We start from the raw sequence: 16,562 nt of genomic DNA, 5'->3' as shown, positions 1-16,562 counted from the left end.
AGAATTATTTATTTATTTCAAGTAGCACATTTGCTGCATTAATTGGGCACCAAGAGACAAACTGAACTTCTTCCTTTCCGTCCAGAGCCACAGAAACCAAAGAATAATCTGCTTAAAAGTTTGGCTGCCACAATTTTTTTTTAATTTTTTTTTTTTTTTTGTAACCTACTGTTCTGGAAACCATTGTCTCAGGTAAATTCAGCACAGTAATGCCTGGAGCCGTCGCAGGCATTGCCACCAGGCACGTCTGGCTCCGTGACAGGATGCCCAGATCACCAGACGTTTTCAGCAGATTCGGAGAACCTCATTTGATTTATGCAACAACTAAGAAAAATGTTTGCTGAACTGTAAGAAACGTAACGGCATATCTTCAGAGCTCTATTACGTAATGTAAGGGTTTGCTTTCCCAAAATACTACAGAGAGATTGAGAAGACGAGGCCGTAGACACTGTAAATGAAATCAGTTAACGGAAATCCTCGAGCTAGTACATTTTACAGGAAGAACAGTGTTTATAAGTCATATATCATCTTGCGAAAAGTTATGGCAAGAATCTTTCCCATAAATCAACCACCCCGATCAGTCAATCGCTATCAGAGGAAATACATCTCGAGGTAACATTTCATTACCAGTGGATTTGAATTTCATCAAAAAGTTCGTTTTCACAGACACCATGAGCAATACTCTCCAGATGCAATAAGAAAAACTGTACTGAAATTCAAAACTAGAATATTAAAGAAGTTTGACAAAAGGCAATTCCATTTTAATACAAGCATGGCTACGTTCAATTAATCAGGTTCATCTTTTACAGACATCGACTGCTAGGCAAGTACAAGCAAGCCACAATAAAAGTCTACCCAACATTTGAGAATGAGGTTAAGATGCAAAAAAATGGGTACTTCTATTGCTTTACTCTGAACCTAGGAAGTCAGCACCGGTATCCCCAGCTCTTCCAGTTCTCCCCAGGCAGGGCAGCACAAACTCCCCCACTCTGCTGCGTGGAAAACAGGAATCCACAGCCCCTGCACCTCCCAGGCTGCGGGGCTGCCAAGAGTCCATGACAAAGTACATGTGGGAGAAGACGACGACAAAAACAAACTGCCATTTTTCAATAGGGTAAAAATTAGAAAATAAGAGCCAGCAGCAATTACAGAACAAAAACTTTTTCACCTTAAAGTTGCTGTGAAGCCTTTACTGCCTTGGCATTGAAAAGATAGAACTCAACGTGACTGTGAAACTCCTTCCAGAACAGCTTCCCCTCCGCCAAAGAGAAGGGGTCCTTACCTGTTTCATTGCTGTCTCCCCAATCTTGTCGGAGTGCTTACGGATACTCTCCAGGAAATCCTTGAGGTCTGACATGGAAACTTCCTTTATCTCCTCGCGCAGCTTTGGGATATTATCCACCATGATCTTGCAGAAGCGGTAGTGGCTCACCTGAGGCAGGTAGGTGTGCTCAAGGTGCTCCAGGGTCTTCAGCGCAGGGTAGTGTCTGGGGAAAGCAAGCAAAGCAGATGCAGGGAAAAAAAAAAAAAAAAGAACAGCTATTTCCACCCCATTTCCACTCAAAAATGTGCACTGTGCGTAAATAATTCAATAGGTCTAAGAATTTCAGCTCCGTTTGAAGCAATATAGATCTTGGCACCCAGGTAACCATAAAAGCTCCATTTTCATTTCCAAACAGGGAAGCAGAGGAACACCGTGATGGCAGTCCTGGCTGGGAGCAGCAGCTCCTCACTCAGAGCCCCGATGCACAGACAGGGCCCAGCTGGGCAACGACTTGCCTGCACCAGCTGAGCCCAGCACAGCTCTCGCCCACGTGCCTGCTCCGTTGCCCCAGGCTCTGGTGTCCCCAAGACCTCCCCAAGGGGGACAGGGGGTGTCTCCGGAGCACCCCACGGAGCAGGGGGGTTACTGGGTGAGGTATGGGGCATGTACCCGACCCGCGCGGCCAGCTGCGTGTCAATGTACGTGCTGCGTGTCAATGTCCACGGGTGCGCCCTCACCTCGTGACTGCTCGGGCCCAGGGCTGCAGCAGCCTCACCTTTGTCGCCTCAAGGGTTGGGTGGCCCCTGAACAGTGAGGTCTTGTAAAACAGTAGGATGGAGATGAGAATATATAACGTACCACAGGCTGACAAACTGCTATCCAACACGTGCCAGTCTGTGCGACTCGCATGGATACTCGATATTCTGTTCGATGTACCCTGAGTATAAGAGTGCTCAGATTTCTTGTGGCACAAGCAGTCAGACCCCACCTTCCTCCCAGCTCTTCAAAAGCTGCTAAGCACCACTGAAAAACACTTCCCACCCAAGGTACATTTTTATTTCGACAGAGGTGAAAACAATCCCAATACAACCCCACGGGGGGACCAAAGGACACTTTTTCTGCGAGGCCCCTCCTTCTTCTGCAGCTCCTGTTGGACCACTGGCGTCCGCGAGCTTTGCGATGCTGACAATAACCGACTTCCCCGCTATAAAGGAATATACCTTAACAACTTAAGATGAAGCCTTAGACTGCAAGAACCCCAACACTCCTTCCTTTATCCAGGATGCGTGCTTTCACCTCTCGGTCAGGCCCAGCAATGGCCTTAGGCAAGGTACCAAACACTTCCCTTACCTCTCTGCACAACAGCACGACTGCCATCGGAAGCATGAAGCACGAAGCACGGTAACGGGTCGTTTTAAAACGGGCTGAGTAACCTGACGGGAGATGCTAAACGGGAAACTAAGCGGGAAACTGTGCAAACCATTTTTCTCAAATAGTTTCAGTTTTTCCCCTTTGGGAAGAGGGCACCCATTTGCCTATTCACTGGAACATGCCCCACTGGGGCCCTCCTGCAAGAGTTTGTTCAGACATAAACGGGCTTCCCCCCCAACAGGTTTTGCTCACAGGCTTTCAGCGAGCAGCACATGCCAAAAGACTGCCACCCCACGGGGTCACGGTCCCCTCTGGGGGTGAATTAAGGCAACTCGAGCTGACTCTACTCACGGTTAATCCCGTTCACAAACGCCTACACCACTTACACCCTGAAGGTTAGGGTGGGAAAAAGTGTTTAGTCCTAAGCAATGTGCCACTGAAATAACCTGACGCTCAAATCCCCATTCAAAATAATTCTTGCCTAAACTCCGGGCAGGTCCATGGGGAAGTTATTTTAACCCAGAGCTGCCTGTCCTGTTAAGAACACCAGAAGTTAACCGGATTAACCCCGTAGCCCGGTCAGCGTTTATGCCCCGGTGAGGTATGAAAAGCTATGTGCAATAAAACGCAATCCTCTCCGGAGGGAAACTTAAGAGTGCACAGAGAGCCAGAAATTAAACCAGAGGAATAAACACACATCGGGGGTTTGTTGTATTTCAGGACATTGTTGAACTAGAAGAAGCTAAAACGTGGCCAGCGGGAACAGCGGGTGTTCATTGATGGGGTCCCCGCCTGCCTGCCGAAAACAAAGCCCGAAACACGTGGGGGCAGAGCAAAGTGCAGCCGTGCAGAGCCACGATCGCTGCGAGCGAAGCCGAGCCGCCTGGCGCCGCGCCGCGAGGCTCCCCACCGCCGGCTGCAAGGCAGCGATGCCCCAAACCGCTGCACGAGCCGGAGTTTTGAGAACCGGTCTGATTTTTCTTGCACGAACGCCTCTTATCGGCCACCCCACGGGACCACTGCAGCAGTGAAACAGGAACGCTTGCCAACTGGGAATGGGGCATTTCAATAAACTATAGGTTCAGAGTTGACTTTTTCTCCCTTCTGGAAACGGCCAGGTCCTGCTTGGAAGGGCACAGCCCTACAGAGGCTTCTCGGCTACGAGCAGGATGAAATATTCTCCTTTCTACTGCTGGAGACCAAGTGACCCACGGGTAAGTGAGACAGATCCCTTCGGAGGCCCCCAGAAATGGGAGGTACCCCGAAGGCACACAGCCTCCACGCCACGTCTGAGCCCTGGCATTCATTTGTCAGCAGGATTCATGACTTGCTCACTGACAGGCTCCCACACACAGCTATCTGCATCCTTTCTCCCAGGGTCTGGCAGAGGGATTTTTCTCATCACTTTCCAACGAGCAGCCTTGTGTGTCCCAGACGCCTGAGAAAAAAAGTTCTTTCTGTCATTTCCTTAAGTTCTGGACAATGGAAGATGAAAGGTTTCTCTGCATCTCTTCTCTCTGCTGGTAGCACGGTCACTCCTCTGGGTTTGGACCGCGCTGCGCTCCCCATTTCCAGCTCCAGTTAACGGTCACAGATTCTGCGTTTGGCAAACGCTCCCATTCATTTTATAAACATCACGCAGCAAACAGCACATAACTCTTTTTGTCTACCTCGGAAGAGCCAAGCTTATTCACCCAGAATGCAAAACCTATTGCTCCTCTGAGGTTGTGCACTCAAAACCTGAGACTCGCACTAGTAGCCGAGCCCCCCGCTGGCCATCACAAAATGATGGATAAGTGAGACCGGGTGCAGACACAGAAATATTTAATATGTTGTGCTGTGTTTGGTGAATGATGCCATCAAATCCAGACAAAGAACGAAGGAGAGGGGAAAAAAAAAAAAGCCAAGGGTTCAAATATTTCTTAAATGTGGCTTTCAACTTCTATTTGTTTCAAAATGAACCAGTCCAATAAAGGAAAGAAAAAAAGACGCAGTTCTTAGAACCAGACCCTGGAAACACTACCCAGAACGAGGGACTCGAGCAGCATGTGGATTCCCTTCAAAAGTTCACAGCACTGTGATCAGCTCAAGCTCCCCACCCCACATCTGTCAACGGGTAAGCCCCTCACTGTTCCCATAAACAGAAGAAAAACAGTTGGATGAGCTATAGACTGCCTGCTCTGTACTGAGCCACGCAGAGAAGCAAAGAGAGCTCTGTGAAGAACTAACTAAGCTCCCTGTAACCTCTCTGGCCAGCCCCACTTCCACGATTCATGCTTATCTGTTTATCCAAGGCTCCTGGGGACCAAGGACCACAGGGATCAGAGGAGGCAGGAGGGGAAGTGTAAAATTACGCTCAGCCAGTTAGTTATCGCCTCGTTGGAAACATCTGGTTTCTTCTGTATTGTTTACATGATGGATGGCAGGCACAAAACAGGCACTGGATCTGACTGCGCTCCCTGCGTGGCATTCAGCTGGAGCCCACCGCGTTTTCCACTGACCTCCTCCTAGCAGCTGCTCTTTGCCCAATTTGCCACCCCCAGGGCTACAGCGCGCCTCCAAACTGCTTAAACAAACCATCCCCCAGGACCCCGGCCATGCGAATATCCTGGGCCACGGTTTAATTCTTCAGCATCGCAACAGATGTGGGGTGGGAAAAACCCTGGATTTACAGCTCGTGATTTCTGGGCCACAAAGTCGTTTTAGTTCAGCTCACTCTTCTGAACTATTATTTCGATCCCAAAATAAGCCGCGTGCCCTCTCACCAGCTTCTCCTACCACCCTGCACAACGTTTCTCAGGTCTTTGGCTTCCACTCACATTCGGCGGCTTCTCTCAGACCAGTTTTTGTATTATGGCATCCATAATATGACATCTAGTAATAACACATAGGTACTGAGTCATACATTGATTTGGAATGTCCACCGCAACAGTGAGCATCCATGGAAAGAAAAAGTGAACGTCCACCTTAATTAGAAAGCCTAACACAAAATTAGAGCCTGCTGCAATCCCAGTTCTAGTCCATACCACAGGAGGCTGAGCCGTTCTGTGAAGATACCAGCCAGAAATCACACAAGTTAACTCGGAAAGGATGATTCTGAATTCCTAAGTTTTGAGAACCTCGTTGTTTAATTTAATTAGCACCAAAGGGGTGCTTTTCAACTCTTCCAATATAAACATCAGTCTATATAAAATTTACCTTTTAGATTTCATTTGCTCTCGCAGTTTGCTGTACATCTCCAGGACTGGAAAGAGAAGGAAAACACGAGCATTGAGACAGAAGCATAAAGCAAAGAGATCTGAATTACAATAAACAGCTGTACAAATAAAGAGCAATTGCAGATCCTCACCAGGAAGACACAGCGTTAGCTTATCAACCGTCGCTGAAATATTTCTCTGTTGTAATCGGCATTGCTTCAGCTCTTCCATCGCTATTATCAGCTTCGGGGAAAAAAGAAAAAAAAGTCTCACCAAGAATAGTAAACAGACAGAGCAGAGAGGATACAAACTACTTGGCACTTGTCATGAACATCGAAACAGGAGGTCGACAACAAAGCCTACTCTGATAACGGGAGAGCTCCCTGAGCATTGCGCAGCATCGCTGAAATTGGGAGCGCAGGCAGCTTCGGGTGGTTTAATCAAATAGCAGAAGCATTCCCTCGTCTAATTTCAAGCAAGTAAGCAGCAAAACCAAAGCCATCAAAATACCAGCCTTGTAGCACGTCCTGTGAATTCCAAAAATGATTTTCCCCTTCCCATTTTTTTTTCATCTCTTCCATACTCCCGCTCTCCTTCCAAGTTTCTCTTTTCTAGTCCTTCTAAAAGGCAGGATGTGGCCGCTCGCTCCCAGAGGAATTCTTAGCATCCCAAACCAACCGTGAGCTTTAAAAGCTCCGTCTCCAACAGAAAAACCTATGCATCTGGACAACGGCAAAACAAGGATCAGCCACCACACACAAAAACTTCCTTAGTTCTGCTCTTTCAAAGGGGCAGGTCACAGTTCTGTCCTCTAGAGCACCGACTTGGCTCCACAGGACCAGACAGAGTTTGTGAAGTCCTTTTGAAATCCCCAGATATTCTACTTCGAGAGATGAATCTTCTGCTCAAGGTAACAGAGAAGCATGTTTATTTGGTTCAGGGGAGAAGCTGCATTACCTCCTCCCCACAAAGCATTTTTATCTTTGATCTTTAATAGAATAATTGGTCTGACACAGTCCAACGTGGTCTTTTCTCGTTTGTTTTTCAAATGCAGTGCAGCTGACTGAGATGGGGATGCCTGCATGTCCTCACAGCGAAATGCAGCCTGGCTGTCTGGGAGGGCAGTTAAGAAGGAAAACAGAAAGGGTGCAAAGAGCAGAAGATTGATATGAAATACAGGTAGAGCAATGAGATTCAACAGGAGGAAGGGGAAAAGACGGGAACAGAACTGTCCCTGGAAGCTCTCTCAGATCTCTGAGGCACTTGAAAAGCTTCAGACATCAGCGCCTTCGTGCAACGCCCAGCTGTCACCCACCTCTTGAGTCCCTCCAGCCTGCTAACATTACGATGAAAGGACAGAGGAATGAATGTGGTCAGAGGCAAATCGCACCCAAGGCACATTCAATCATTTCCTTCTCCATGCCTTGATGCCTCTACCCGTGGGGCTCAAAAACCACGCCGGCTTTAACTGCTGCCACGCTGCAGCACGGAGCAGGCACAGAGTCTCCAGCTCGCGTGGCCACAGACAACCCCATCCACGCCACTCAGGGCTGAAGGAGCGAGCCCACAACTTGATTACTGCTGATTCAAGGGCTTCCTGCTTTCCAGGTTTTCCCTTCCACTAGCTTTCAATCCACACACAGTAAAGAGAGAGAAAAATCACTTCCCAACACTCACACGACTTACGCTTCACAACGAGATGAGAGAGACAGGAGAGGATCAATGCCCACCTTGACACCAGCGCCAGGTACACCAGCAGTAACGCTCAGCGCTTACTGATGCTCAGTGTAATTCGCCACCAGCAAGCACGGCCACATCACGGAAAAGCAAAAAGGACAACGAGCGGATGCATCACTTACTTCTTTCCCTTCGTTCTGCAGCTTTCGGTTGGTGTCCGTCACTTGGTTCTGCGGGGACATTGGGGAAAAGAGAAGGAGCACATCTGCACGTGAGTCAGGACAATGCTTTTCACAAGAAATAACTGCACATAAACACCCTCACACAGCGTTCTCTTGCACGGCATAGAACAGTTTATTAACCGACCACGTGCCATAAAAGAATTTTCTTCCCCGTTACTGAACAAAAGTAGAAGGCAACAGGAGTTAACGCTGTCGGCACAGCCACCTCGAAAAGCTGCAGTACCGATGGACCAAATCTTGTACATGAGGGTTCCCCTCTTAAACGCTATTTTATGTAAGTGGTAGGACAGAAATCACCTCCTGGAAAGAAATTTCCCCTACCCAACACTAAACAGATTATAATTAGCCTTTAACTCCTTAGTATCACAGTAAGAAAAAAAAGTCTTCAGTGTGGACTTGACCTATGAAGTTCAAATATTTTCTTTTAGACCTTCACACGCATCTCTCATTGATTGCCTCCTCCCGGCTCCCATATCTTTATTGGTTTATTTTAAAGGATTGCTTATTTTCTTTACTCAACTGTCTTTCTGCATTACCCTATGAAGCTAGGGCTCAGAGTTCAAAAATCTCCCACTCTGCAAGCCCGCAGGTTCCCTGGACAAACGGGATCGCAGCACTTCAACCCTTTACGACATGTGCATCTGTTTGCCTCAGTGAAAACACAGAGGAGAACAAAGCTGCATTTTAAACTCATCAGGACAGAAAATAAGCAGCTTACACATTATTTAGACAACTTTGAAAGACGACTTTGGGAATTCTTCTGAATACTCGTTCGAGTTCAGACAGGAGGAGGTTTGTAAACAGAGATAGCATCTTACAGAGACCAGCTGGGATGGCTGAAAAATACACAAACGTTCAAGTAAACATGCCCACCTTCAGGTTTTTAACAAAAACAGCCAATTATAAAGATAAATACCACCAGAGAATAACTGCGCAGAGTTCAGGTGCCTCACGTCAGTGCAAGACTAACATGCCATAAAACTACTTTTCCCCCCCCCCCATAAAATTCTCTTTTTATAGCCATTAAAGTTGTAAATTTCAATTTCTAGACTCATCCTTGTAAAATGTCTCGGAGGTTTCTCGTTCTGCTCAGACCTACTGTACCGTGGAAACTGCTGCTGGACTTCAAGCGGCATCATCAAATTTTATGAAGCAGTTCATGTGTGTTTTGGGGAGTTCTGTTCGTTCTACACAAAAATCGGGACGAGAGATAAGACAACTGCAGGAATTGCAATAAGGAGCTCTCGGAGTACATTCAGGAGCACAAGATCCCACAAACCAAATTAAGAGCTCTGCTTCCAGTAAGAGACTCGGTAAATACTACCAACTTGTCTTGATTTCTCCCCGTCAAAGCGTTCAGACAGCCGCCAGCTGGCACGTCTCAGCAGCTGCAGGAGCAGGTACTGCACAGCCCCCTGGCTGCCACCACGTACAGCAGCCAGGAATTTTGAATGAATTCACTGCCAGCGAAGGTGTCCATGAAAAGCATTCTCCAAATACCCAACAGAACATGGACGGTGCATGGAGTGGCAGCAAGAGCAGAGCAAAGCAGGACAAGTTTCAAGGCATACCCAGAAGAAAACAGCCACCACTCTCTTTTTTTTCAGCACACCGCGAGGCAAGCGTTTCAGATAGAAGAGGAGTTTTGCATTAATATGTATAAAACTGATTCAGGATCCAATTTGTTGCCTGCCAATTACTGGAAGATACCGAGCAATAATGATGCTCCAAACTGGTCCGAGTTTCAACAGGAGGTCTCACATGGAGAGCTTGGTGCTGCTTCAACAAGCAAAGCCATCCCGCCTCACGGACCTCCTTTTGTGCTTAACGCTGGCCGTGCTGGTTATTTGCTTACCACGAGGTATGCGGAGGAGTCATCCCATGATCTCCCCGCACACAATTTCACTACAGCATCTGCATCATATTGCTCCCCCTTCTGCAGTAGCTTCAGCTCTCCTGGCTGCCTGCCCTGTGCAAAAACTGCTCATTTCCTTTATGATGTATTGAGATTTTACGAGCAGGAGCAGAGCATCTCTTCCAAAGATTATTTTATTTTCTTATATCCTGAAAATCCCACCAGGAAAAAGGAATCCATGTAGGGTAATTTAAAACTGCTCCTAAAATAATGCCAAGGCTGCACTAGTCTTCTATTAAAATTACACATCAACCCCAGCTAAGGCACAACGTAAGGATATATTCTGCCCCGGCACACTGAGAGTTTTCGGGAGGCAGGGGGTTGTGCTTTGGTTTGTTCTCGAGATCTACGTCCATACATCGAGAAGAAATAGATGATTATTCATAGAGATCCTCTGTACACACACTGAAGCTGCTCAGACGAGGAGATTTGATAATCGAAGACAGACGCCCAGCAAGGGGGGGACCGACAACAGGTGGGCACATGTGGAGAATGAGACGATGGGATCACGGAAGGGGCTTACGGGATGCTCAAGTTGTTAGTTCATTCATCTGCACGTGGAACATGTGGTACTGAGCAGGGCTTTTGTTTTGGGGTTTTTAGACGTCGCTCTGCTATCAGTTAGAGAGTGTCAGAGTGATGAGAGAGAAGAGCAAAGGGCGCTGGAGAGGAATCCCGGGAATGGATGCGAAGGGCAGCGGTCTGACCCCGCGCGGCTGCGCTGGCTGCATCCCCGCCTCCAACACCCGCCTACCCTGGGTCTTCACGTCCTTTTCCTACGAAAGGAGGGCTGGCTGCGGAGCAATCCTTCGAGTCAGCTCTGAACTTCCCAATCTGGAGAGAGCAGCCAAGGACCAGGTTAATTACCCACCACCACAGCCACGTTCTCTTCCTTTGTCCAACCCCTACGGGACTCCACTGCACGGCCGTCGCATTTTTAGGTCACGGCCGCGTTCCGCGGCAGCAATACCCACCGCTCGGGTTGGCGTGGGGAAGGTGAGCTTCCCTTTGCTTTACACCACCTGCCTCTGTTTTATTAGATCTGCCTTAATCTGAATGCTGTAAGCAATAAAGATCGCTTCCCATTCGTTTTCTTTCCCTGACTCTTAACTTCGTAGCTTTTACGACTGAGCACAGCGGTACCGTGAATGCTGGGAAAGAAGATCAGACTTGCAGACGGCTTCTCAGAGAAGAGCCTTTTTATTAATTGCTGTTCGGCAGTGGCAGGTGTGGAGCACTCACTCAGCTCGGGCAGGGGTAATGAGCTGCACGAAACAGGACAACAGGCGACTGGGCAGCAGCTCTGAGAAAGGACCCGGTGAGCACAGGGAATCAAACTGAAAATCAGCCCGTGCTGTGCTGCTACACAGCAAGCAAGCATCAGACAAGTGTGCATGAAGAGAATTCTACAGCACACCTGAAATAACCCTTCCACACCATTTCGCTGGTGACTGAGTGCCTGCTCCAGTTCAAAAACCATGCTGTTATAATGAAAAATAAAAAAAAATAAGGAAGAACCAACCAACTGGAAAGACTCCACAGTAGAAAAGTAAAAGCAGTGAGATGCCCAGAAAGCACAACCCACTGGGATGGATTGGGGCTACTTATCTTACAGACAACAAGGCCAGAGAACAGTCCCTCAGCCTCCACATTACAGGAGGCTGCTGCAGAAACAAGAAGGAATGATCTCTCTTTGGTGCCTGATAGGTCCAAAAGTTGTAGACATGAAAAAAGAAGTTTTTAACCACGCAACTTGGGTTTCCTAGAGAAGGAAGGGCAGGACTACTCGGAGGGAGGACTACCATTAGGTCAGACAAAAGTCCATCAGGAACAACACAGCTGAAGCAGGGCTTGCTTCAACTGACCCTCTGGAGTCGCTGAGGTTGGCACCAGCCCCGTGACTCTGCTCTGTTCCCTTTCACACCTCCAGTCAGGTTTTCCAAGTTGAACCATCCTAATGCATAATTTATCTTTGCTCTTTTAATTTCCACTGGAACCTTTATAAGATGGAGTAACTGGACTGGTAGACGGCTTGCAAGACCCAGTGGGAGTGCGAACTGGGACTGAGAAGAGTCAGTATCATGAAGCTGACTTCCTCATGAGAATGCAAGTTTTTGTGCAGTAGAAGATATGAGAACGTTTAAGATGTACAACATGCAAAAAGAGCAAAGCAAAAAGGGTTTTCTTTAAAACCACGTAAGAGGTTAAAAGTAAAGAGCCTTAGTAAAGCCATGCAGTTAAAAAAAAAAAAGAGTAAGGAAATGCAGAAGTTTTGGTTTAAAAAAAAAAGTTATCACCCAAAATAAGGAGATGCCTTTTTGAAAATGTGCCCCATGTATGCCCAACTAACTTACCTTTTTTTTTTCTCTTTTTTTTTTTTTTCTTTTTTTAAATCATATACTGATTCTCAAGCAGTGACCCAGCATCCTTGGAAAGCAACGCAAAGCTTCTTAGTGCAGAAATGCACTGCGGAGGAGCTCACCTGTGGAGCTAAAAGCTCAAGCTCCCAGTTAATTCAGAGCTAGCCCTTCACAGGCCAAGGAGAGCAGGAAGGAGAGCAGAAAGGCTGGCCACGCAGTCCTGATCAGGGTTCAGCCTGATGTGGGGCCACCTGAAACACAGCACTGCAGCGCAAAGGGAAGAGGGCAGCTGTGGTACACATGAGAGAGGGGAGACGATGCATCTGGCTCATAGCTTGCACTCTTAAAACAATGAACGTGGATATTTCTGCAAGTGTGACATTACAGAGAACGCCCCAAAGCTAAAAGCACGCGGCTACAGATACGTCCTGGAGGTGCAACACGGAGGGCATTTATTTCATAGCTGGTTGTACGTACGTTCAAAGAGCAGTGCTATTGAGAAAAAGACCGAGATCAAATACAGAATGAATAGCTGGAACAAAACACGCTCTCGCCACTGGACCCACGGATGATTCCCTGGGGAAACCCTTACAAAGAGGGCTCAATGTTTCTCAAATAAGCTTCTGTGTATATTTTTCCCATGTGCCGTTTTATAGATCACATAGTAATGGAAATCAAGAGAGATCCTGAGGGTAGAGATGGACTTCACAGTGCGCCACCAACAAAGTAGCTGTTTGTAGAATGGGAAACAGCAACGAGCCTTTGCAAACAAACAATGTGGAATTCTTGGCTAGAAACAATGGCTTTAAAAATCTTCTTTCATGGTATTTCCAATGGCCTTATCCTGCAATCAACCACTGGATGAATGCTCTTCGTGGAAAATGCCGTTGTAATAATAAGGGTGCTTCTGGTGTCAGGAAACACGCCTGGAGAGGTGCTCCTGCAAGCACACGGCTTGGGGGATCAAGGCCTTGTGCTAACCCTGAAGCAAGCCTGGAAAGGCCAGAAGTAGCTTTAAATGAAGAAATAAATAAACGTGTGAAAAGCAAGAGGCAGCACAGTGAAGGTAAAGTGGTTTTTTTTTTTTCTTTCTTTTCCAGAAAATTTGCTTTTCTAAGATTTTTTTCCCCTTATTTATGACTTCATCTTCTCTAGTGCCCACTGAATAGTCCCCCACTCTTCTAGATGCCCAAAAAGGTCCTTCTAAACAGGTCAGACTCCACCTCTCCACCCAGACTCCACAGGAAGACTTCTTGTGCTGGGTCTCCAGAGACAGAATTCTCCTTTTTGGGTGCCACCCAGCTCACTCCCATTCACTAACTGATCGTTCCAGGAAGTTGCTTTCGATTTTTATATCAAGGTCACAGCTCGGTGCTGCAGAAAAGAACGGAAAAGGCACACACGTTATCTTCTCTGCCTCTGTTCTAACTTCTCTAGGAGAAAGAGGAAGGCTCTCCAACCTCTGACACTCGTCAAGTCACTGCTACGCTGTCTTATATGCCCCAAATTGTGTAACATTCATATTTTAAGGCACACCAGCCAAGCTTGAACTGCAAGCCCACTTGACCCCTGCATGTAGGGACACCACCAATCTCTAGATCCTTTTTGTCCCGAGAAACCTTCCTACCACGTATCTGCATTCCAATCCTTACAAATGATTTTTCCCACACAATGCTGAGCACATTCTTCCAAGGAATCTGTAAAAATCCACCTCTCTCTCATCTTCCTGCACATCTTCAAGGGCCACATCATTTAGAAAATCCACCCCTAGCTGTAACCATTTTGCCTTCTCCATTCCTGGCTCTAGCCAGAAATGGAGAAGGCAAAATTATTAGAATTATTTTCTAGTTAAGCCAACCACACCTGGAGATGCCACAGAAAAAGAATCAAGCTATGTATTTGTTCAAATAGAGTTTCAGTATCTACTGATGACTTGCTTTTCACTTCTGTGCCTGCTTCCTCTGAATACTTTAGCACGCTCTGATGTCCATTTGCTTTTTAAATATCTCACTTGCCAGTGTTGGGCAGACACCTCCTGACTAAAGTCGGACCTGCATCAGGTCTTTTTGTAGCTCTGACTCTGATGTAATGCTATCGTAACGAGAATTTGATGTCACGTGGCGCATTAGAGTAGATGCTGCTATAGCAGACATCCTTCAGCCTGTAGAGCTTATTTTTGCTTAAGAAATTGGTCTAAGGTACACCAGGAAAAGCATGTGTTTCCTAATGGAGAACAGACTTAGAATCGCAAGGAAGATTAAAGCTAATGTACCACAGCATTCCAGTTTGCCTAAATAATTGTTGAACTCCAAACGACCAACCGATCGTTACAGGAAGAAACAATGAAGATTGCTGGGGTTTGTTTTTGTTTTTCCCAGACGGAGGAAAGATGCTCTGGACAAAAGGAGACGTTCACTTGGTCAATCACAGAACGGCTGAGGTTGTCGGGGACCTCCGGAGGTCACCTTGTCCAACCCCCTGCTCAAACAGGACCACCTAGAGCCGTGTCATTCAGGTGGCTTTCTCTTACCTTCAGTTTTTGAGCTTCTCCCCTAACTTTCAGCAGCTCCGTGATGGAGTCCACAAAGCCCTGGTAATGGAAGTTGCACATTTTCTCGATCTCCCGATCATGGTTTCTGATCCGTGCTTCCAATTTTTCCATGAAACGACCGTGCTCCTCTCCATCATAAACAGACCTAAAAAGAAGATGCCACCGTGAGTCAGGGTTCCAATACCTGTTAGCATAACTACTTAAAAGAAATATCCAGAATACAACTTCTAAAAATCAAAAGAAAACCTCTTTTTTTACTTGCCAGGCACCAAACCCAGGTTTGAAAATCCTTCTGCTCCAGCCTTCCTCCCCGTCCCCCCACTTGCCAAACACCAGCTCGATGTTCCCTCAGAGATCACAACTCGGCCAGCCCAGCTCTGAATCCTCTGAGATGAAATTGCCGCGCTCTAGCTTTGAGCTTAGCCACCTCTGACCACTATGTGCTACTGTATGCGGTATTCTCTGGGTGTTCTTCAGGATTCAAGGGGAAAAGCTGCAGTGGAGAAGTATCACCTCTACAGCTTCCAAAATCCCATTCCCTTTCCTACCTCCAAATTTGAACAGCCCAATTAGCCGTGCTGCTCTAAGTCCTACACAGCTGAAAACCACCCAGACTGATGGGGATACCCCAACAGAAGGTACGTGCACGCTGCGCATGCCGCAGGTACCAGGCAGCCTTTGGTACCACCAAGCAAAACCACTACTGTTAAATTCAGGGGGAAAGAAATAAAGTTATCCTTCTTGTTTGATTGAATTCCACCCAACTGGGAAGAGAAGCTTGAATTGTCGCGTTCTAACATTTTTCGCTCTGTACATTACTAATGCTCACTGTCCAGCAAAGACTATTTCCACAAGTTTTGTAACGCAGCCCAGAATGCAACTCTCCTGTTGGCAGAGGAAGGGACGGTGGCACAAACCTCACGTTATTGCAGAAAGCAGAGGGCCGATGTCACACCTGAAATGGGGTGTAGGGTTCTGGGAGTTGTTCAGTTTTCTGTATTGTATTCTGAGATGTTGACCTGTGAAGTTCTGTTATTTTGAGGAGCTGTGCTAACTGATAGACCCAAATTCTCTCTAGTCTGAAAAATGAAGTGCACAGCGAGCTTTATGAAACCCGAGGTTGTACTGCTTCAGAAAGTAAGGGTGAAATAATTACACGCCGGACTCCCCACAGCAATTAGAGATGAAAGGTGGGGAATGACACAGCTGTAGCCAGGTATAAGAAACAAATAAACGAAAAACATTTACTGTTTGCAGCAGTCCGAGTCATACCTCAGAAAGAACCATAACTAGATGAATCCCACTCAACATTTTTCATCTTCCAGGCTGAACCCCCACCTGATGTGACCTTCAGGTGTGATCTGTGCCTGCAGGTCACTTCGGGGAGTCCCACCCTGCAATCCACAACGGTCTCAACACTACACAAAAAAATACTGGGACAGGACTAACGCTGGAGGAAAAGTATTGAATTACCATTCTCTAAAACCTGCCCAGTTGTATAATTGAAGCAATTCCAATTATACAATTTCAGTAAACCATTCTCAGAGAAAAAACAAAAATGCCAAACCCTCCTAAGCTTGTTTAAATCTCCATGCAAAACAACAGTCACCAGGAGCAGAGGTGACAGCACTGCCTCCTGTAGCACCAACCGGCTTCTGCCTTGGAACAGAGGTGAAAAAACAACTTCCTAAAGTTTTATCAATGCCTCCACGGTATGATGCTAGCGGTTTTTCTGTGCAGCTGAGCAGAGTTTCGCTGGTGGAACATGAAAGCTGGAGGCAGAGTGCCATCTAGCGCTGCGCAGCCCCTTCACAGCATGGCTCGGGAAGCTCCAAGGCACCTCTGCTCTCAGGAGCTTAACTCGGAGAGGACAATTCATATATAATAAGCAAATGCACCTAGGCGAGTGGTGCTTTCATTCAAGTAGAAGCTTAACAGTAATTATGGGTGTCATATAAATGTGTATGCATGAAAAAAATACTGCC

At 46.9% G+C, this 16,562-nt stretch overlaps 1 protein-coding gene across 12 annotated transcripts in view; it reads right to left on the bottom strand.

Annotated features, from left to right (window-relative positions):
* EXOC6B (exocyst complex component 6B) overlaps positions 1-16,562 on the bottom strand; it is a 293,346-nt gene that overhangs the window by 233,953 nt on the left and 42,831 nt on the right. For 11 of the 12 annotated variants that reach the window (XM_040555327.1, XM_040555328.1, XM_040555319.1 and 8 more), the window contains exons 2-6: positions 14,557-14,722; positions 7,692-7,739; positions 5,985-6,075; positions 5,834-5,879; positions 1,283-1,487 (exon numbers count right to left, since the gene is read on the bottom strand). In XM_040555327.1, coding sequence (XP_040411261.1) covers positions 1,283-1,487; positions 5,834-5,879; positions 5,985-6,075; positions 7,692-7,739; positions 14,557-14,722 — 556 coding nt within the window. Of the gene's footprint in view, positions 1-1,282; positions 1,488-5,833; positions 5,880-5,984; positions 6,076-7,691; positions 7,740-8,624; positions 8,630-14,556; positions 14,723-16,562 lie in introns of those variants that run through there. The other variant, XM_040555331.1, reaches the window with a different exon arrangement.

Source organism: Cygnus olor, chromosome 4, assembly GCF_009769625.2.
Source record: "Cygnus olor isolate bCygOlo1 chromosome 4, bCygOlo1.pri.v2, whole genome shotgun sequence".
Taxonomy (NCBI): domain Eukaryota; kingdom Metazoa; phylum Chordata; class Aves; order Anseriformes; family Anatidae; genus Cygnus; species Cygnus olor.
Note: the sequence above shows the minus strand (reverse complement) of the source record. Positions and strands in the feature narration are given on the sequence as shown.